General features: G+C 41.1%; 1 protein-coding gene across 4 annotated transcripts in view; it reads left to right on the top strand.

The window, feature by feature from the left end:
* The first annotated feature begins 8,857 nt into the window (after window positions 1-8,857).
* Window positions 8,858-23,231, top strand: part of CHD1L (chromodomain helicase DNA binding protein 1 like) — a 51,617-nt gene continuing 37,243 nt past the window's right edge. For 2 of the 4 annotated variants that reach the window (XM_007459376.1, XM_007459375.1), the window contains exons 1-5: window positions 8,858-8,984; window positions 15,961-16,073; window positions 19,121-19,227; window positions 19,793-19,907; window positions 20,547-20,578. In XM_007459376.1, the coding sequence (XP_007459438.1) occupies window positions 8,858-8,984; window positions 15,961-16,073; window positions 19,121-19,227; window positions 19,793-19,907; window positions 20,547-20,578 (494 nt within the window). Of the gene's footprint in view, window positions 8,985-15,960; window positions 16,074-19,120; window positions 19,228-19,792; window positions 19,908-20,546; window positions 20,579-23,231 lie in introns of those variants that run through there. The other 2 variants (XM_007459377.1, XM_007459378.1) reach the window with 2 other exon arrangements.

Below are 23,231 nucleotides of genomic sequence, written 5' to 3'. Positions count from 1 at the left end.
GTAGAAAGTGGGAAAAAATATTGGAAGAAATTAAAGAGACCTAAATTAATGGAGTGAGATACCATGTTTATGCGTTATGAGTCAATATTACAAAGATGTCAGGTCACTGCAATTTAGTTTTCAGATTCAATGCAATGCCAATCAGAATCTCAGTGTGTAGTGTGTGTACACGTGTGTCTGTGTTTGTGTAGCTGATTTTAAAATCTTAGCCAAGGCACCTGAAAAAGAACAAAGCTCACCAAAGAAGATATATAGATGGCAAATTCTAAGACTCACGACTGAAAAACATCTGAAAAGATGTTCCACATCATATGTCATCAGGTAAATGCAAATTAAAGTGACAATGAGATAACACTACGCACCTATGAGAATGGCCAAAACCCAAGAACACTGATGACACCAAATGCTGGCAAGGTTATGGTGCAACAGATACTCTTTCATTGCTGGTGGGAATGCAAAATGGTACAGACACTTTGAAGGTTTCTTACAAGCTTTACATACATACAGCCATCAGCAGTCGTGAGTCTTGGTATTTCCCAACGGAGTTCAAACTTATGTCCATATGTAAACCTGCACTCAGATTTCCACGCCCCATCACCCAGCTTAATTGAAGTATAATTGACAAATAAAATTATATATATTTAAAGTGTACACCATGATGAGTTTCTACATTTATACATTGTGAAATGATTACCACAATCAAGTTAATTAACACATCCATCACCTAACATAGTTACCTTTTGTGTGTGTGTGGTGAGAAAGCTTAACATTTACTTCCTTAGCAAATTTCAAGTATCCAATACAGAATTATTAACTATGCTCACCATGCTGTACATTAGATTCTCAGAACTTATTCACCTTATAACTGAAATTTTATACCCTTTGACCAACATCTCCTCATTTCCCCTACCTTCTAGACCTTGGTAACCACCGATCTACTCTGTTTTCATGAGTTCAACTTTTTTTTTTCAGATTTCACATATAATAATTCCACATCCTACTATTTGTGATAGCATACAGTACTTATCTTTCCCTTCTGGTTTATTTCACCTAGCATAATGCCTTCTAGGTTCACCTATGTTGTCACAAATGACAGGATTCCCTTTTTATGGTTGAATAATATTCTATTGTACGTCTATATAACATAGTTTCATTATCCATTCATCTTTTGGTGGACACTTAGGCTGTTTTCATATCTTGACTCTCGTGAATAATGCTGTAATAAATATGGAAGTGCACATATCTCTTCCAGATACTGATTTTGCTTCCTTCAGATACATACCCAGAAGTGGGATTTCTGGACCTTATCACAGTTCTATTTTTAATTTCTTGAGGAACCTCCATACTGTTTTCCATAATAGTGGTATGAAATTACATTCCCACCAACAATGTACAAGAGTTCTCTTTTTGCCACATTCTTGCCAACATTTGTTATTTCTTACATATATTTCTTTTGATAATAGCCATTCTAGCAGGTATGAGGTGATATCTCATCATAGTTTTGATTTGCATTTCCCTGATAATTATTGATGTTGAGCACCTTTTTATTTATCTGTTGGCCATTTGTATATTTTCTTTGGAAAGATATCTATTCACATCCTTTGTCCATTTTTTAATCGGATTATTTCTTTTCTTCCTATTGAGTTACATGAGTTTCTTATATATTTTAAATATCAACCACTTATCAAACATATGATTTGCAAATATTTTCTCCAATTCTGTAGGTTGTCTTCTCATTTCCTTGGTTGTTTCCTTTGCTGTACAGAAGCTTTTTGGTTTGATGTAGTCCCAGTTGTTTATTTTTGCTTCTGTTGCTTGCGATTTTGGATGATCTAAAAAAATCATTGCCAACACCAATGTCAAGGAGCTTTTCCCTGTTTTTTTCAAAGAGTTTTATCATTTCTATCTACATTTCAGTCTTGAATCCATTTCAAGTTAGTTTTGTGAGTGGTATAAGATAGGGGTCTAATTTCATTCTTTTACAATGTGGAAATCTAGTTTTCCCAACACCATTTATTGAAGATACTATCCTTTTCCCATTTTATACTCTTGCACCCATGCCAAAGATTAGTTAACTGTATATGTATGCGTTTATTTCTGGGCTGTCCACTCTCTTCCATTGGTCTATGTGTCTGTTTCTTATGCTTGTATCATACAGCTTTGATTACTATAGGTTTTTAATGTAGTCTGAAATCAGGATGTGTAGTGCCTCTAGCTTTGCTCTTTTGTCTCAAGGTTGTTTTGGCTATTTGGAGTCTTTTGTTGATACAGATGTTTATAGCAGCTTTATTTGTTTGTTTTTCATTTTTAAATTATTTATTTATTTATTTTGGCTGCACTGAGCCTTCATTGCAGCACGTGGGCTCTTTGTTGTGGCGTGTGGGCTTCTGTAGTTGTGGTGTGCAGGTTCTAGAGTGCACAGGCTCAGTAGTTGTGGTGTGTGGGCATTGTTGTAGTATGTGGGATCTTAGTTCCCTGACCAAGGATCGAACCCTGGCCCCCTGCCTTGGGAGCATGGAGTCTTAACCACTGGGCCACCAGGGAATTCTGTATAGCAGCTTTATTTGTAATTGCCAAAACTTGGAAGCAACTTGGATGTCTTTCAGTAGGCAAATGGATAAATAAACTGTGGTATATCTGGACAGCAGAATATTATTCAGTGTTAAGAAGAAATGAACTACCAAGCCATAAAAAGACATGGAGGAAACTTAAATGCATGTTACTAAGTGAAAGAAACTAAAATGAAAAGGCTACTGTGATGGTTAATTTTTTTAAACATCTTTATTGGAGTATAATTGCTTTACAATGGTGTGTTACTTTCTGCTTTATAACAAAGTGAATCAGTTATACATATACATAAGAAGACAGTAAAATGATCACTGGTTGCCAGGGGTTTGAGGGGAGGGAGGGATGAATGGGTGAAGCAAAGAGGATTTTTAGGGCAGTGAAAATACTCTGTATGATAATATAATGGTGGATTTATGTTATTATATTATATTTTTTCAAGCCCATAGAATATACAGCACCAAGAGTGAGTCCTAATGTAAATTATAGACTTTGGGTGATAATGATGTGTCAGTGTAGGTTCTTTGATTGTAACAAATATAACACTCTGGTGGGGGATGCTGATGATGTGGTAGGCTATGCCTGTGTGGGGCTGGGAGTACATGGGAAGTCTCTGTACCTCCTATCAATTTAACTTTGAAGCTAAAATTGCTTGAAATAAAAAAAGTCTAAAAAAATGGAATAAAAATTTTTTTTTTCAATAATTCTCTTTGTTAAAAAAAGCAAGGTGGAAGACTTGCTGTACTAAGCTACAATTGTGTTGTGTTGGTGTAAGAATAGTCAAGTGGATGAATAGGGCACCATAGAGAATCCAGAAACTGGTTCATGCACTCAAAGACATTTGATTTATGATGAAGTTGTCGCTGCAAAGCACTTGGAAAAATAGCTTATCAATAAATGGTGCTGGGTGGAAAAAAACCCACAAAGCTTGATTCTTACTTCATATTCTACAAAATACTAATTCCAATTTATAGACATAAATGTACTAGAAATCTTAGATGGCATAATAAGAAAAAGAACTGGGACTTCCTGGTGGTCCAGTGCTTGTGGTTTTGCGCTCTCAATGCAGGGGGCCCGGGTTCGATCCCTGGTCAGGGTACTGGATCCTGCGTGCCTCAACTAAAGATCCCACATATGGTAACGAAGATCCCGCATGCCGCAACTGAAGATCCCTGATGCTGCAACAAGGATCCCGTGTGCCACGGCTGAGACCCCGAACAGCCAAATAAATAAATAGATAGATAGATAAATAAATAATTTTTAAAAGAAAAAGAAATGAGAGGTATTTAAACTGGAAAGGAAGAAATGTCCCTAACTGCAGAGAACACATTTGTCCATGTAGAGGATTCCAAGGAATCTACACAAAAAGCTACTAGAACCTACAAGTGATTAGCAAGGTCACAGTATAAAAAAGGTCAACATACAAAAATTAACTTGCATTTCTATATATTTGTAATAAACAATTGGAATCCAAAAGTTAAAAACGGTACCAATAGCTCTTCATAATTGAAGCACTAGGTATAATTATAATAGGACATGCAGGATCTTTATTTTGAAAATCAAAAAATGATGAAATAAAGCAGAGAAGACCTAAATGAATGGTGAGACATACCCTTTTCATTGATTGAAAAATTCAATATAGTTAAGATGTCAATTCTCCCTAAGATGATATAAAGATTTAATATAATCCCTATTAAAATCCCAGCAGAATTCTTTGCAAATATAGAAAAGATAATTCTAAAGTTCATATGGAAATGTGAAGAAACTGAAGTATCTAAAACAATTTTGAAAAACAAGAACACAGTTGGAAGACACACTACACATTGAGATATATGATAAAGCTACAGTAAAGAAGACAGTGGTATTGGTGAAAGGATAGACACATAGATCAGTAGAACAGAATAGAGTCCAGAAATAGACTTTCATAAATTCAGTCTATTGATTTTTAATGAAGATATAGAGGCAATTCAATGGAGAAAGGACAGTCTTCTGCACAAATGATCCTGGAAAAATTAGACATCCATATGCAAAAAAAAAGTGAACCTTGACCTATATCCCACACCACATAGAAAGTGAATTTAAAATGGACAATAGACCTAAGTGTAAGATATAAAACTACAAAACTCTTGGAAGAAATTATAGGAGAAAATTTTCATGACATTGGGTGCGGCAAAAATTTCTTAATACAAAACCAAAAGCATAATCCATAGAAGAACAAATTTATAAATTAGACTTTGTTGAAACTTGAATCTTCTTCTTCTCAAAAGACATTAAGAGAATGAAAAGACAAGTCACGGGCTGGGAGAAAAGTTTACTAATCATATATCTGACAAAGAACATTTACCAAGAATATATAAAGAACTCTTAAAACTTGAAAAAAAATACAATTTAAAAAAAGGGGGTGGCTTCCCTGGTGGCGCAGTGGTTGAGAGTCCGCCTGCCGATGTAGGGAATGCGGGTTCGTGCCCCGGTCCGAGAAGATCCCACATGTCACGGAGTGGCTGGGCCCGTGAGCCATGGCTGCTGAGCCTGCGAGTCCGGAGACTCTGCTCTGCAACGGGAGAGGCCACAACAGTGAGAGGCTTGCGTACCGCAAAAAAAAAAAAAAAAAGACATTAAGAGAATGAAAAGATAAGCCATGGGCTGGGAGAAAAGTTTACTAATCATACATCTGACAAAGAACGTTTACCAAGAATATATAAAGAACTCTTAAAACTTGAAAAAAAATACAATTAAAAGAAAGTGGGCAATGGGCTTCCCTTGTGGCACAGTGGTTGAGAGTCCGCCTGCCGATGCAGGGCACACGGGTTTGTGCCCCGGTTCGGGAATATCCCACATGCCACGGAGCAGCTGGGCCCGTGAGCCATGGCCATTGAGCCTGCGCGTCCGGAGCCTGTGCTCTGCAACGGGAGAGGCCACAACAGTGAGAGGCCCGCGTACCACAAACAAACAAAAAACAACCCTCCCCTTGACCCTATTTCCCCTTTCAGTTATTGCTCCCAGTTTTCTGCTCCCTTTTACAGCAAAACCCTTTGAAAGAGGCGTGAGACATTTTATCTCCCCTTTCTTTCCTCCTATTCCATTTTTTTTTTTTTTTTTTTTTGCGGGCTTCTTATTGTGGTGGCCTCTCCTGCTGCGGAACACAGGCTCTGGACGCGCAGGCCCAGTGGCCATGGCTCATGGGCCCAGCCGCTTCGCGGCATGTCGAAGCCTCCCCGACCACGGCCAGGGCACGAACCCGCGTTCCCTACATCGGCAGGCGGACTCCCAACCACTGCGCCACCAGGGAAGGGAAGCTCCTCTCCTATTCCTTTTTTAAAACCCACTTCTGTATACAGAAATCATTCTTGTCACGGTCAACAATGACTACCATATTTCCCAATCCAGTGGTTATTTCTCTATCCTACCTTTACTCCACCTCTTAGCTGCATTTGACACAATCACTCACTTCTTAAAGCGCCTCATGTGGCTCAGGGACACCATGTTCTTAGTTCTCATACTATGTCACAGGCTGTTTGTTCTTCTTAGTCTCTTCTGGTTCCGCCTCATCTTCTTGACTTCTAAATATTAGTTGTCCAAGGCTTAGTCTCTTTTATAGTTTCAGTTATCTCTTAGGGGGACCCATCTAGTATCAAGGCTTAAGGTCTATCTTAAAATGAGGAATTCCATATTTATACATTCAGTTCCAATCTCTCCCCTGAATTCCAGACTAATCTGATTATCTATTCAAAATCTATACTTGAATATCTAGTAACCATTTGATGCTACTCCATCCAAAAATGAATTCTGCATGTTTCTTAAACCTCCTCATTCTCAGTCTTCTCCCCTCCATAAATGGAAACTCCATTCTACCATTTTCTTAGGTCAAATACCTGAAACCACCCTTTATTCCTCTACTTCTCTCAGACAGTTTGTCAGTTTATTTTTTTTAAACTTAAAAAATTTTTAAATTTATTTATCTTTGGCTGCATTGCGTCTTTGTTGCTGCGCGCAGGCTTTCTCTAGTTGCGGCAAGTGGGGTCTACTCCTCTTGGCGCTGCGCGGGCTTCTCATTGTGGTGGCTTCTCTTGTTGCAGAGCACGGGCTCTAGGCACGTGGGCTTCAGTAATTGTGGCTCGCAGGCTCAGTATTTGTGGCTCACGGGCTCTGGAGCGCAGGCTCAGCAGTTGTGGCACGCAGGCTTAGCAGCTCTTTGGCATGTGGGATCTTCCTGGACCAGGGCTCGAACCTGTGTCCCCTGCGTTGGCAGGTGGATTCTTAACCACTGCGCCACCAGGGAAGTCCCTGAATGAGAGTATTTTATAGGTTTTACCTTTTTTTTTTTTTTTTTGGTATTTACATCTTTTCAGTCTTTTTTACAGTATTTCAGTCTTTTTTGAACCAGTGTTACTAGTATTTTTCTTTTAAGTTTAGGTGTCCACGTATTCATTGTTAGCATATGGGAATATAATTAAGAATTTTTTCACGAACCCACGTACCCTGCATCGGCAGGCGGACTCTCAACCACTGCGCCACCAGGGAAGCCCGGCTCTACCTTTTAAAAATATCTAGTATGTTACCACCTCTCACCACTCCACTGCCACCACAGTGACCCAACAACTATCATCTCTTGCCCAGACACCTGCAACAGTCTCCTAACTGGTCTCCCTGCTTCCACTCTGCTCTCTTCTATAGACTTTTCATACAGCATTCAGAGTAGACTTATAGGCATCATCTCAACTAGCTGACTTGGAGTCTCTCAGTTACCTTTATACAGTTACTTAGCTGTGCTTTAGATGCCAGACTAAATAAACCAACAGAACACTTAGCTTATAGCTAGTATCCTATCTCTGGTATTATACAAAAACAAATGTACTTTAAGTTAAAAATAATGAACACCCTTTTGTTTGAGCTGCAGGTGGTTGATATTGCTGCTTTAGTGGATAAGTCCACCCACAGAGCCTAGAGGGGAAGAAATAAGTCAAACACAGAAACCAGGATGCAAACGCCACTCAGGAGCAGCCACATAGCCAGCAAAGGGCACAAGTCTATGTTAAGGTTTTGAGAAAATACCCAGGTAGGAAATCAGTGTAGCCCCATTAAGTGACTTTCTCTTTCACCTTAACATTGATCACCACCTGATTTTATTTGCTTATTACTTGTCTCCTCCTTTTGAAATATAAGCTTAAACTATAAACTTAATATAAGTATAATTTACTTAAATGTTCTACAGATGAGATCAGTGGCCTCTGTCTCCAGTGCCAAAAGAGTGCTTGGCACATAGTAGATGTTCAATCAGTATTTACAGAATGACTCAAGACACAAAGCTAGCTTCACAAACAGTGCTTTGTTTGAGTTTTTATGAATAAACCAACCTGAAGACATCTCCTTTGTAGCTAAGTTCCCCCCTTTATTTAAAGGGGGTGAAGATGTGGGGAGTGCAACTTTAATCTGTGTTTACTGAAGGTGGAAGCACCAAGATTAACCTAAATGGGAATTCAGTATTCTTATGACATTACCCAGAGAATAACATGGCTCCTGTTCCAGCTTTGTCAATTACCATTCCAAGTCACAATTTCTTCAACTGTGATGTAGGAACAATTACGGTACCTATTTATAGGGTTATCGGGAGGATTAAATGAGACAGCAACTCTAACACATCAATAAATGCAGGTATTTGGTTGTTATCATAATATCTGTATTAGTGGTACACGACTAATTATAAATCACTACATCTTAAATCCATTTAAAGTTTATGTTGAGTCATGGTGACACACAATCTAACACATCGCTTCAATTTGCTCCCCATAATTCACTTAAGAAACCCATTGTGGCAACGACATCTTTCATGATTTTAATTTTCTACCATTCAGAAGTTCAAGCCTAGAGACAACAGGGAGTAAGTAAGAGGATTTCAGGGCCCAAGCCAATTTATTACTCGTGTAAACTGAACTTTACAATCTTGCTGTGAATTGCTGAGGGGCAGAGACATGTCTTATTGACTGCTAGAACCCCGGAGCCCAGCAGAGCACCTGGCACATGACAGTCAATGTTGATTAAATAACAAGTGAGTGACGAGCGTTTCAGGTCATCAGTCGCCTAGAGAGGGCATAAACTGTGAGAATCGAGCGGCCCCACGCACACCCGGCTGCAAGCGCTCCTCAACAGCAGGTAGGGTACCTTCCGGCACTCTCCGCGCCCAGACCTCAGCGCCGGACGCGCCCTCTGGCGGCGGCGGCGCCCGGGGGTTAGGCCGCGAACGTCGGGAAGGAAGCGCGCGGAGCGGCGCAGGGCGGAGCTTCGCAGTGGCTGGATGGAGCGTGAGGGCGCTGCGACCCGCGAGGGCGGCATGCCCGGCTTTCTACAGACTCTTCAGAGCGAGAGCCGAGTCGAGGCGGCGCGGGTGCAGGAGCAGGACTTGCAGCAGTGGGGCCTGACAGGTCAGTGGCCACGGGGGAACTTCCGGCTACGCCGCCCGACTCTTCGGGACTCTCCTCTCCCGGCCCGGGACCCGGCGCCAGGAACGGTCCGGCGGCGCCGCGGGTGGACCGTCTTGTGGGTTTTTAACCTGCGGACAACAGGGCCTTCCCTTCTCGCCCCTGCGGTGGGGCTGGGCGGAGAGGAACCCCGCCTGGGGCCAGGTAGCCGTTACCCGGCCTGCGCAGCTCGCGGAGCCCGCGGACGCGGGAGGAATGTGTTTTCCGGCAGGGAAGCAAGGCCCGCCCGCGGCCCCCGCCACCCGGCACGCTGGCCCTGGGGAGGGGAACTTGGTGAGGCCCCTGTCGGTAAGGTAGGACCGTCCTCTCCGAAGAAGCGGAGGGCGTCCTGGCGCCCCAAGGGTGTGGGTTTAAAATTTCTGTTCCGGTGGGTTTGGAGGCCTGGCTTGGGGGGTTTAACTAGTTGCTTGTGTAAAACTATCAGAACTCTGATTAAGCTTCACTTTTCTTCTTCGTTTACCGTGCGCGCGCATTTCTTTGATAATACTCCACTGGTTAATTCTCCCTCAACGCTATAATTTGAAGTATGCAGCTAAGCAAAGTTCATAAACTCATTACTGCATGTAGCTATTTTATTTATAGTAGCCTCTCCCTAGAAACTTCGAAGCGCGAAAACTTGAATCCCCCTGAGGTCTGCAGGCAGGGAGGCAGACCGCATCTCTGGAGGGAGGTCATAGGATGGAGAGACCCAGGTCCTGTTTCCCGGCCTGCTCTTGACTCACCACCTAACCTGTCCCATACTCGTTTTATTTATAAAATGGGGAACGCAGTGCTGTGCCTTAACTGTCTTACTCTTGGATCAATAATAATGATATAGTCGTTATCTCATTATTTATTGAGTGCTACTGAGAGCCACATGCTACAAGATGTTAGGTGCAGAGATGAGGATACAAATGTGGGCCCTGCTCTCCTAGAGTTTCTAGACTGGAGTCTGTGAGTGGTTTCAAAAATATAAACAAGTATTTATTGAACTCATACTGTGTGCCAAATACGAAGAAAGTGTGAGGTTTTGTTATGAATGAAGCAGAAGGGGCAGTTCTGTGTCCAACTTAGAAGAGGGATGGGAAGAGATAAATGGATAGGATACAGACATGGAAGAGAAGAACTCCCCCTTCTTGAGGCTCTGAGTCTATGAAAATGGTATCTCTTGTGTCTGTAAGGAGTATGTATCCAACTTAAATATGAATTTACAGACTGATGCTTTTAAGTTTGGTGTAAAGTTTATATGTTTATAGAGCCAAAGTTTATATGTGATTATTTGTGTGTTTGCCTATTTCCTTGCATGTGTTTTTGGGTGTGATACTATGTGTGAGAGAAGGCTAGTTCTAATGTGCACATTGATACTGGACTGTCAGTAATACACTTGGAGAAATATACACATGGACCAGTGCTGTTACTATAGTGAAATTGAAAAGATAGATAAGAGGTTGCAAGTTTGCCTGGATGAATTGGAGTGAGTGAATGAAGAAGTAAATAGACAAATGTGGAAGCTTGGTGGTGGGCATGGATAAGTGGATAGTGGGGGGAAAGAAAAAATTAGAAGATAGGTATACTCAGAGGAATAACCATTTAATCTTTTTTTTTTTTTTTTTTGCGGTACGCGGGCCTCTCACTGTTGTGGCCTCTCCCGTTGCGGAGCACAGGCTCCGGACGCGCAGGCTCAGCGGCCATGCCTCACGGGCCCAGCCGCTCCGCGGCATGTGGGATCTTCCCGGACCAGGGCACGAACCCGTCCCCTGCATCGGCAGGCAGACTCTCAACCACTGAGCCACCAGGGAAGCCCCCATTTAATCTTATAACTTGAAATTCCTATTTCTGTTTGCCAGAATAAATTAGTATTCTTAGAAACTATTCTTTGTGAGTTGGTTAAACATGGTTACTGATTTTTTTTTTCCTTCTGATTGACAGAAGTAGTACATGTTCTCTGTAAGTCATTTAGGGTAATATTTTATGCATAAAGAAAAAACAGTAATATACATAATCCTATTACTGTTAACATCTTATTATCTATCCTGCCAGTCCTTGGTGTGTGCATGCATATGTGTGTATGTAATTTTTTTTTCTTTCTTTTCCAGGGTGGAGCAGGGACTGAGGGAGAAGTGCAAAAATGGGGTTTCATGTACATACTTTTTGGAAACCATAATTTTTTTCCTTATTATCATTTAGTCTTCTTCAATATCATATTTATTAGGTACAGACTGTTTCAGTGTATGGATGTGCTGTAATTTAGCCAGCCACTCTATTTAGGTATTTAGGTTCTTTTTTTGCTATTTTAAGTAATACTAAAAAATATCCTTGGAACCAAATATTTATTATTGCTATGAATTTTTTTTAAATTGAGGTATAGTAGTTTTCCATTGTTGTGTTAGTTTCTACTGTACAGCGAAGTGGAGTTCCCTGTGCTATACAGCATGTTCTCATTAGTTATCTCTTTTATACATATTAGTGTATATATGTTAATCCCAACCTCCCAATTCATCCAACCCCCCCCTTTCCCTCCTTGGTGTCCATACGTTTGTTCCCTACATCTGTGTCTCTGTTTCTGCCTTGCAAACCAGTTCATCTGTACCATTTTTCTAGATTCCACAAATATGCATTAACGTACGATATTTGTTTTTCTTTTACTTCACTCTGTATGACAGTGTCTAGGTCCATCCACATCTCTACAAGTGAACCAATTTTGTTCCTTTCTATGACTAAATAATACTCCATTGTGTATATGTACCACATCTTCTTTATCCATTCATCTGTCGACGGACATTTAGGTTGCTTCCATGACTTGTAAATAGTGCTACATTTAACATTGGGGTGCATGTGTCTTTTTGAATTATCGTTTTCTCAGGGTATATGCCCAGTAATGGGATTGCTGGGTCATATGATAATTCTACTGTTAGATTTTTAAGGAACCTCCATACTGTCCTCCATAGTGGCTGTCAATTTACATTCCCACCAACAGTGGAAGAGGGTTCTCTTTTCTCCACACCCTCTCCAGCATTTATTGTTTGTAGATTTTCTGATGACGCCCATTCTAACCGGTGTAAGGTGATACCTCATTGTAGTTTTGATTTGCCTTTCTCTAATAATTAGTGATGTTGAGCATGTTTTCATGTACCTCTTGGCCATCTGTATGTCTTCTTTGCAGAAATGTCTATTCAGGTCTTCGGCTCATTTATTCATTGGGTTATTTGTTTTTTTGATATTGAGCTGAATGAGCTGCTTGTATATTTTGGAGATTAATACTTTGTTGATTCATTTGCCAATGTTTTCTCCCATTCTGAGGCTTATCATTTTTTGTTTATGGTTTCCTTTGCTATACAAAAGCTTTTAAGTTTCATTAGGTCCCATTTGTTTATTTTTGTTTTTATTTCCATTACTATAGTAGGTGGGTCAAAAAAGATATTGCTGTGATTCATGTCCAAGAGTGTTCTTCCTATGTTTTCCTTTAAGAGTTTTGTAGTGTCCGGTCTTACATTTAAGTCTTTAATCCATTTGGAGTTTATTTTATTTTATTCATTCATTCATTCATTCATTCGTGGCTGTGCTGGGTCTCCATTGCTGCACGTGGGCTTTCTCTAGTTGCGGCGAGCAGGGGCTACACATCGTTGCAATGCACAGGCTTCTCATTGCGGTGGCTTCTCTTGTTGCAGAGCACAAGCTCTAGGTGCACAGGCTTCAGTAGTTGTGGCATGTGGACTCAGTAGTTGTGGCTTGCAGGCTTTAGAGCGCAGGCTCAGTAGTTGTGGCGCACGTGCTTAGCTGCTCTGTGGCATGTGGGATTTTCTCGGACCAGGGCTTGAACCTGTGTCCCCTGCATTGGCAGGCAGGTTCTTGACCCCTGCGCCACCAGGGAAGTTCCGCACCGAGTCTTAGTTGTGGCAGGTGGGCTCCTTAGTTGTGGCTTGTGGGCTCCTTTTTTGTGGCAGCCAGACTCTTTAGTTGCGGCATGCATGTGGGATCTAGTGCCCTGACCAGGGATTGAACCTGGGCCCCCTGCAGTGTGAGCGCAGGGGCTTATCCACTGTGCCACCAGGGAAGTCCCTCAAATTTATTTCTTCCCCAACCCCCAGGCATGCCTTACTGCCTCCTAGAGGTTAGAAAGAAAAAGACTACATTTCTGAGACTTGCCTGGAGTTGTATTGTGCATGTGACTTGACTTCCACCTAACAGATGACTGTGGAAGATTTGGAAGAGGAAAGTGAGGGAGAAAGGCTGCAGTCCTTGAGGGATGTTAATTTTCTACATTTCTCTTGGCCATGACTCTTAACCTCAGTGGGGTTGGGTAGGGTACTGAGCATCCACTTTGCTGGCATGGATTGCAGCTGAGGCAGTAGGGTCCTGGAGCTGACAGTTGGGGTAATGGCCGCCTGTTTTTTCCCCTCTAGGTAACTTATGTCATTTTCTCTGGCTGCTTTCAAGATATTTTCTTTGTCTTTAGTTTTTAGGAAGTTAATTATGATGTGTCTTGGTGTATATTTCTTTGGATTTATTCTTTTATTATGTTTGAAGTTCATTCACCTTGAATCTGTCGGTCTTTTGCCAAATGTGGGAAGTTTTCACCCATTTTTGTGAGTACTCTTTTTAGCCCTGTCCTGTTTCTCATCTCTTTCTAGGATGCCAATGAATGAATGTAGTTCTTTTGTTAGAGACTTGCAGTTGCCTGAAGCTCTGTTCATTTGTTTTCAGTCTGTTTTCTCTCCGTTGTTCAGGTTGAGTAATTTCTATGGTTCTGTCTTACAGTTCACTGATTCTTTCTTCTCTCCATTCTTCTATCAAGTACGTTCTCTGAGCTTTTTACTTTGGTTATTGTATTTTTAAATATCTCCTTTTTCTTTGCTGAGACTTTCTATTTCTTTACTGAGGCTTTCTATTTTTTCAGTTGTTTTAAGCATGTTCATGGTTGCTTGTTGAAGCATTTTTATCATTGCTGCTTTAAAATAAGTGTAACATCTGTGTCATTTGGATGTTGGCATCTGTGGATTATCTTTTTTCATTCAGTTTGAAACCTTCCTGGTTCTTGGTATAATGTATGATCTTTTTTATTGAAACCTGGAAATTTTTGTCTTATGTTTTGAGACTCTGGATCTTATTTAAACCTTCTGTTCAATTGTCTGTTTCATGCTGCTCTGGCAGGGGAAGGGGGGTTGCTGCTTTGTTACTACCAGGTGGAAATAGAAGTCAGGCCCCCCCCCCCCCGAGCTTCTCTTGATACGTGGGGATAGGGAGGGGGTTCCTCCTTACTTCTGGGTGAGAATGAGAGTACTGGCTCCCAACTTGGTCCCCACTGACACTGGTAGGAGTGGTCTCATTACCTCTAGGCAGTGATAAAAATCCTGAGTCTCCACTGGGCCTCCTTTGACACCATTTCCAGGGGTAGTTGGGGAGGGGGCTCATAAGATCTAGTAGGGGTAGAAGTCCAGGCTCACTATGTGGTCTCCGTTGACCTGCATGGGAGGGAGAAATGGAGTGGGGATGGCCTCATTATTGGTGAGTAGGGATGAAAATCCTGGCTCCCTACCTAGCCCTCGCTGGTACCTTCCTGCTGGGGATGTTGGGCAACTTCATTACAGCCTCTTGAGGGTGGAGGTCTAGGCTCCCACTTGGCCTTTGCTGATGTTTTTTTCCCTATGGTGTTTGGCTTAACTGGAGTGGTTATTGTCCAAAAGTTTACATTTTCTGTCTTCTCTAGGCTGTCCCTTTCCTTTGGCTAGTGGGAGTAGGCTTTTGTGGGCTTTTTTTGTTTTTCTTTCTATGTCCATTGGCATTTCTGGGTGGCCAATTTCTTCACCTCTAAGTCTGGATATATGAGGCAAAAAGAAGCCCAGGGAACTCGTCACTGTGTTGTTTGCTGGGTCCCGAGGTTACTAACCAGTCTGCCTTCTTTGCCGCACCTTTTCAGAGTCATCTTATTATGTTCATTTTCTTTGTAATATTCAGGATTTTTAGTTATATTAGCAAGAGGAATGGGGAAAAGAACATCCCCATCTTCCCCAAAGCAGAAGTCTCCAGATTTAACATTTTAATCTTCTTTGATTTTCTGAATTTTCTAACGTACAATATGTGGATAATACCTAGTGCATGGGATCATTATCAGCCTTAAGTGGGGTAACTTATGTACAGTGTTTACTACTCACCGTGGTATTTAGTAAGTGCTTAATAAAAATAATTCGTCAATCTTTTTAATGTTCTACAATTATATATTGTTTAGTTTCATTTTAAATGTCATGAGTTCAAACCAGAGTTTTACTTTTGTTTATAGTTTTTCTATAAAGTATGTTTGGGGTCTTCCGTCTCCCAAAGATATGGCTGTTCTCTGAAAATGGATTTTTTTTCAAGAGAGAGAGAGAAAAGAGAGGCCCCAGAAGCTCTATGTGGATTTCAGACATTTTCTGTTGTCCCTGTGCACTGTTAAAACACCTTCTATGTAACATTGTTTCCATTCTTAACAGCACTGCTTCTTGATTGAAGCATGATTTAATCTAGTCCTGTCTTGATTTTTTTCCTTTAGCACCTGAGGGCAAATTTACATTGTTGCAGTTAAGCAGGCAGACACATGTACAGTCCATGTGTTGTTTGCTGTTATATCACATCAGTAAAACCTCATTTCCTAGAATGGTCACTGGCATGAGACTCAGGCAGTCTAGAGGCCCAATCCCAGGCTGACTTTCTCAACTGTCAAGTGGATCCTGTAACACTGACAGGCTGTTTTAGGGCTTTGATTATAGTGGTGATTAAGTCTGCTCAGAAAGTAGTTTGGAAGTCAGCAAATATTTACATATCTGTAACTTCTCAGCAAAGGATATGGCCAGTAAGCTTTGGGGTATGGGAATTTAGGCTGTGTTCTTTAGTCGAAGTCTTAAGCATAGCCTGTGTGTATGCTTAAATGTCTGCTCTTTGGACTTGCTGCTTTTTTTATTTTTAGGGATCCATCTACGCCCTTATCAGCTGGAGGGAGTCAACTGGCTAGCCCAACGCTTCCATTGTCAGAATGGCTGCATACTGGGAGATGAGATGGGCTTGGGTAAGACCTGCCAGGTATGTTACTGTGGAGTGAGTACTGTTCACCTCTACTGAAGTACCTCCTCACGACTCATTATTATCTTTGGCTGCCAGCTGTTGGTATGTATTTTTATACTAAGAGGTAAAATGCCTGAACCTTTGTTAAGAGATCATGACCTTGGACTTGACTTTTCTCGTCATGGGGATGGTTTTGAACTGTGTCACTACCTTTATTTTATCTATCCCTTGACATATAGAATTACAATTAATGGGCAGGGTTTTTCTCTATATAAAGCAAATATACCTGTCCCAGGAATCAAATTGACTCTGCCCTCCTTAGTAATATTTTATGTAGTTAAGATAACTGGATCATTTCTCATATTAGTCTCCCTTCCTCAGTGGGTGGTAGGGCTAATTCCCATTTCTCTGCCATGCTACAGAAGTACAGAGGAAATACTCTATGTTTTCCAAAATGCCTTGGCCATCCAATCGTAGGATATAGTCTAGACACCTGGAGAATTAGATGTGACTTCCTTGGGCATTGATTAGCAGGTTGCATGTTGAGATTGATGCTTCCAGTAGGATGATCACCAATACAGCTCATGTTGACAGATGTCAGTGGTAGGCTTGGACTGATGAAAAGTCCAGCCACAGATACTCCTTGGGTTCATCACACAAGGTTTATTCATCTATAAGGTACCAAAGAAAGTCAGTGCAGTCAGGATACACAGCAGAGGCAACTTGAGCAGAAACCATGGAACTGTAGGTTTCTTGATTCCAAAAAGGTTTCATCAGTGAGCCCACAGAGTGAGTAAAGTTCTTATTAATCCTTTTAGAAGCTTAACCTGCCCCCTCTAACCTCACATCCATAAACATCCAGCTGGAGCAGTTCTGCTCAGAGTCTGGGCTGACCATGTGTTGGAGATGCCTTAATCTAATCCAGGTGTACCTAATCAATCTTGGGGTTATTCAGGATACAGTATGACCTCCCAGCATGGTAGCCCCAGGTACCTCATTTATTACCCTCAGGTGTCTCAGGCAGTAATTCTGGTTCTAGTATATTCCTGAACTGAGAGCTATGGAACAAAGGTAAGTTCCCCAGTGTTTCTGGGAGGGAGGCTAACGGACTCTTGTACTCAGGTACAGAGCCCTCTTTGCAGTCTCCTGTGCCATGGACATTGGAATCGCCCAGACTTCATTCAGAGCCAGCAAATTCCACTTGTCCTTTGCCTTTCCCAGGGTGTTCATATAGCTCTACTTTAAGTGCCCTAAAAATCACACCTCCAAATTCATCTTATTAAAATTTTGTTTAGAATTTTTGCATCTGTGTAATTTTGTATTGAGTGATGTCTTTGTATGGTTTTGGTATTGGGGTAAATCTGGCTTCATAAAGTGAGTTGAGAAGTATCCCTTCCTTTTCAGATTTATGTAAGAGTTTGTGTAGAGTTGTTACTGTTTCTTCCTTAAATGTTTAGAAGAATCCACTAGTGAATCCAAATTTGTTTTGTAGATAGCTGGTTTAAGATAATAAAAGATAAATTTTCTCTAAATAGCGTCTTCAGCAAAAACTAAACAGAATGGTTTTAATTCAGTAAATACTTACTGGGTGGTTGTCTGGGCACAGTCTGGGCTGGGAAGCCATGGGTAGTTAAAAAAGAAAAATATTTCCATTATGAAATTAATGTATTATCAGTTAAAACCCATAACCATAACACTCTAGCCATAATCATGAATAGCAATATGTGTTTTACATGGTTGAAATTATAGTGCATATATAGTTTGCATTTTATTAATCTAATAGTCATTGTTATTTTCCATTTTATATTCTTTATATTTTATATTCTTCACAGTGATTATTTTCTATTGGCTGCATAACGGTCCATCAAGAGAATTGATCATAATTTACTTGAATGTTCTACAGATGAGGAATGGAGAGTTCCACTCTTTTGGGATATTTAAATTAACCTCTATGTGAACATCTTTGGGCTTGTATAGCTTTCTTAGGATTTTGGATTATATCCTTAGGATAGATTTTTCTAAGAAACAGTTCAGCCATTGGGGATGGTGGGCCCTCAAACTTTTTGTTTTATAAAAGAGTGCTATTTTCTCTATATATCACAGCAACCTTTTAAAGAAAATTTTAAAAGGTCAAAAGTGTGTATAGCCATATCCTAAAATAGGCTGTTGGGCTTTACAAAGATTTTCAGTTTAGACCCTGACTTGAGTTTATGAGGCTATATTATTGTTTGTTTTCCTCACTGGAGTGTGTGCCCCAGGAGAACTAGGAGTTTTGTTTGTTTTGTTCACTTTTATATACCAGAGCTCAGAATAGTGCCTAGTAAATAGAAGGTGCACCATCAATGCACATGGAGGGAGGAAGGAAAACATCGTCTCTTAGGAGATCCTGGCCAACAGCAAGAGGCCACCACATGGTTGGGCCTCTTTGCAGTCAAGTCTTGATACTTTTTACCTTATAGTTTTTTTTTTTTGCGGTACGCGGGCCTCTCACTGTTGTGGCCTCTCCCGTTGCGGAGCACAGGCTCTGGACGCACAGGCTCAGAGGCCATGGCTCATGGGCCTAGCCGCTCCGCCGCATGTGGGATCTTCCCGGACGGGGGCACGAACCCGTGTCCCCTGCATCGGCAGGCGGACTCTCAACCACTGCCCCACCAGGGAAGCCCTACCTTATGTTTTTAGAGCATTCCTGACCTTGTGCATCATTTGCATTGTTTTCTTTGATTTCTGTTGTCTTTCCTGATATTGTCCTTTGTATAAGAGGTTCAGTTACATACATTTTGAGTACCATAGCTTGTTGACTATTGATGTAATTGAGTACCATAAATTTCTTTGGCAGTCATATTGAGGCTTACCTGATTTCACTCTAGAAATGGGTAACTCTCCTAATGTGTGGAGGATTGTACATTATTTTTGTTTTTTGCAAAGCAAGTCTTCGACAACAATTTGTGTTTGTGTTTTATTATTTTTGATGCGATTGTAAGTGTTCTCTACAAGGTTGTGGGAACTTTATCGTTGTTTCTCATGTGGAACTGTGGTCAAAACCGCCTTCCTTTTCTGTGTTCCAGACTATTGCTCTCTTCATTTACTTGGCAGGAAGATTAAATGATGAAGGACCATTTCTGATTCTTTGTCCCTTGTCTGTTTTGAGCAACTGGAGAGAAGAGATGGAGAGGTACAAGAGAAGATGTGACTGAAATTTTATTTTTCACATTAAGGTTTTGTTTTCTAGGTGCTATGTGAAATATGATAAAACAACGTATTGTCCTAAGCAGTGAGTTTATTTCTTCCAGAAAACTCTGACATGAGGCAGTGTAGATAGAGACTGAGGATCTGATGGGGGAGGGTCCAATGGATGTTATTGTTACCTTTTGTCAATTTGAAGGTCAGTACTCATTTTTAGTAAATTTTGCTGAACTAAGGAAGAAACCATCTTTTTCATAGTGATATAGTGACACTTCATAGGCAGTAACGAATGTGGAAAAATAGTTTTCTTTTTACAGTTAACACAAGGCCCTTTTAGATGTTTATCTGACACGTCTCCCTCTTCACACGGGGACTTACCCTTAGGTTTACCCATTACTGTAGGTAAGATTTCAGGGTCCCAGGACTCATTCTGACTGCAGGGCATCCTGGGGTCTACACATCTGCAATCCTTCCATGAAAAGTAATTTTCCAGACGTGCACCCCTTTTCCATGGCTCTGTGTTTGTGTTCATCTACCTCTTTTCTTGGATTCAGATTTGCTCCAGGTCTTTCCTGTGTAACATACTCAGGTGACAAGGAGGAGAGAGCCCACCTACAGCAAGACCTTAGGCAGGAGTCACGTTTTCATGTGCTGCTAACTACCTATGAGGTATCTGTTTGTTTTTCTACAGCCAGAACTCTTAACCTGGGACCTTAGAAGTTGTAGAATCTACTGGAATTACATTTAATTTTTTTTTTTGAGGGTTCATATTGTTCTAAGAAGGAGGTCTACTTTTATTAGATTCTCACAGAGAGGCTGTGAGCAAAGGAAGCGAAAGACCATTGTGCTCCAAGTTAGTTAGCTATTTCTCCCTCTCTGTCCTGGTGGATCAAAGGGGAAGGCTTCCCAGGTAGGTACTACTTGAGCTGCCTCTTGGCCAATGAGTAGAAGGAGGCAGGCAGGCAGGGGAAAGGGTTTTTTGGGCTGAGGCATCATCTCTTGTTACTGGAGGGTGGGAAAGGAGGACACTTAGTTCCAGACACTTAGTTCCAGTCCCTGTTTAAGTCCTTGTTCTTCAAGCTAAGACTGTCCAGGTCACTGTAAGCAAGACCTTCCACTCATTCATGCCTCCCTTTGTTTGTCTGTAAGATGGTGCTACTTAGAAGTTATGCTCAGAATTTCTTATGTAGTGAATGAATAAGACTTAGCTAAATCCTGTAGTTTAGGAGAGTTAATGAAAAGCTAGCTTATTAATATCAGAGTTATATCAATATCAGCCTTTGTAATGTGTCTTCCTTAATTTTTCAGATTTGCTTGAAAGATGCATCGTTTCTAAAGTCGTGAGTATGTTGCGCTACTTCAGAAATTGTCTTAAATATATCGGGAAAGTCATGTCTTTACTTCACATTTTAGCACTTTGTGTTTTTTCCTGATGTGTCATCCATGAGTCTTATCTGGTGTGTGGCCTGGCAGGAGTCTCACAGTCTAACCCCCTACTCATTAGGTGTAAATCTGTGGGTTCATTACTTAACCTCTGTGAACCTCAGCTTCTTCATCTGTAAAATGGGGATAATGAAATTTCTACCTTGGATGTTTGTTGTGAGGATTAAATAAGATAAGGTATACGTGGTGGGTGGTTAATAGGTACTAGATTCTTTACATCACAGCTTGCACAGATACCTTTCAGGAGTGCAGTGTGGAGATTTTACTACAACACAGCAGGTGAATTATTTGAGCCTTTTCCTGGAAGTATCCTAAAAGAGCAGTGAGTGCTATAAAATTAGCTTTTTAGAAAGGGATTTTTAAGTATACTTCTTTCCAGTGAATTGGCTCTCAGGCCTCTCCTCAGCTCATGATGTACAGGAAACGTAGATGTAACTCTTAGTACAACCTGGCAATAAGGATGAGGTGTTGCAGTATGTGGTTAAGACAATAGTCACCATGTAAGTCAAACAAGAGCTAGTTTTAGGTGAATAAGAAGTTATGTTGACAGAGTTTCATTCTCCATAGCATGTGTAGTTATGACATGGTTAGGTGGGGTTTGCATCTTTAATATTTGGAAACTTTTCAAAGTGCTTTATCAATATTTTGAATGTTATTTCCTATCCAGGTTCTTCTGAGTTGGATTTTTATTTTCATCTTATTTTGAAACACTAAAGGCTCAGTCATAGATTTCATGACTTCCATCTAGTGTTTTGTTTCACTTAAGTTTCATTTAAGTAAGCATATTACCTTACTTAGGAAAAGGGTATGCATTCCCTCTCACTTCTTTTTTAGTATTAATATCCAACTTAGTATTTATTGAAGATCTGTCCCCTGAAAAGACACTGTTCTGGGAGTTATCAGCAATACCAGGAAAGTAAACCATAGAGTGACGCTAAGAGGACATAAACTCCAGTAGAGGGGTGAGAAGGGTAGAGATATCCATAATACAAGGCAATATATTGGAAGTCTCAAAAGACAAGAAGATTGGGAGATAGATGTTATTGGGTACTTTACATAAATTATCCTATTTAATCTTCATGAAAACCCTAAGGTGGGTATTATCATCTGTTTTATAGATGAGAAAGGTAAGAGATTAGGTGACCCATCCCAGGGCACATTGCTAGTAAATGGCAAAGCAGACATCCAAACCCACCACTCAGTGCTGGGGAGCTTCTTTATAAGAGAGCTTTACAAAGTATCTAGGTGCACTGGAGTTTCACATTTTCAGCAGAAATACAGTCTTTCTATATTAGATCATCTGCCTTCAGTCCATTCCAGGTGAATTTAAGAACCTAAATAATAAAGAGACATCTATAATGTTTACTTAGTATGAACTCTAAGAACACAGATTTCTTCTTTTATTTTTTTAAATAGATCTTTATGGGGGTGTAGTTGTTTCACAGTACTGTGTTAGTTTCTGTTGTACACCAAAGTGAATCAGCCATATGCATACACATGTCCCCATATTCCCTCCTTCTTGAGCCTCCCTCCCACCCTCTCTATCCCACCCCTCTAGGTCATCGCAAAGCACCAGGCTGATCTCCCTGTGCTGTGCTGCTGCTTCCTACTAGCTAACTATTTTACATTCGGTAGTGTATATTATGTCAATGCTACTCTCACTTCGCCCCAGCTTCCCCCCTCCCACCCCGTGTCCTCAAGTCCATTCTCTATGTCTGCCTCTTTATTACTGCCCTGCAACTAGGTTCATGTATTTGGCAAGGTTATACTTTGTATTACTGTACTGCACACTCTGAGAACAGCCAGGGAGTGTAATGTAATCTTTGCCCTAAAGAGGCTTATCATAGAGAGCTGAGACTGTGCATGTAACAATATGAAAAATCAGAAAATTTTTTGACAGCAGACTTAACAAAATCTTTGGATCAAGGGGACTAGAAGTTACTTTGTCCCACTTTCTGTTCAGTGCTGGAATTCCCTCTGCCTCATCCTCTCCAGGGAACGTCCCTTGGCATGTCCTTTGATGAGTGACTTGACCTCCTTCTTTCACTGAGCCCAGATCCACCTCCCTGAAGTCTGTTTCATTCAATACACTTTTTTTTTTTGTTTTTTTTCCGGTACGGGGGCCTCTCACTGTTGTGGCCTCTCCCGTTGCGGAGCACAGGCTCCGGACACGCAGGCCCAGCGGCCATGGCTCATGGGCCCAGCCGCTCCACGGCATGTGGGATCTTCCCAGACCAGGGCACAAACCCGTGACCCCTGCCATCGGCAGGCGGACTCTCAACCACTGCGCCACCAGGGAAGCCCCTTGAATACACTTTTTATTGGATGCTTGCGGTGTGTAAAAACCTGAATATCTAGTTCTTAGTACCTTAATAATACCATAATAATCTTAATAGATTAATACCTAATTTATTTTGAATGGTAATTCAAACAGGAGCCAGGCACTGTACTGTAGCTGCTTTCACACCTTATCTCATGACCAGTGTCCAACATCAGTTGCACTCTTATTCTTTGTTATCCTTCAGTGCAGCCCCTGGTCCTGCTACCCCA

The sequence above is a fragment of the Lipotes vexillifer genome, unplaced genomic scaffold (genome assembly GCF_000442215.2).
Source record: "Lipotes vexillifer unplaced genomic scaffold, Lipotes_vexillifer_v1.1 scaffold773, whole genome shotgun sequence".
Taxonomy (NCBI): domain Eukaryota; kingdom Metazoa; phylum Chordata; class Mammalia; order Artiodactyla; family Lipotidae; genus Lipotes; species Lipotes vexillifer.
The sequence above is the reverse complement of the archived record's forward strand: the minus strand, read 5'-3'. Positions and strand labels throughout refer to the sequence as shown.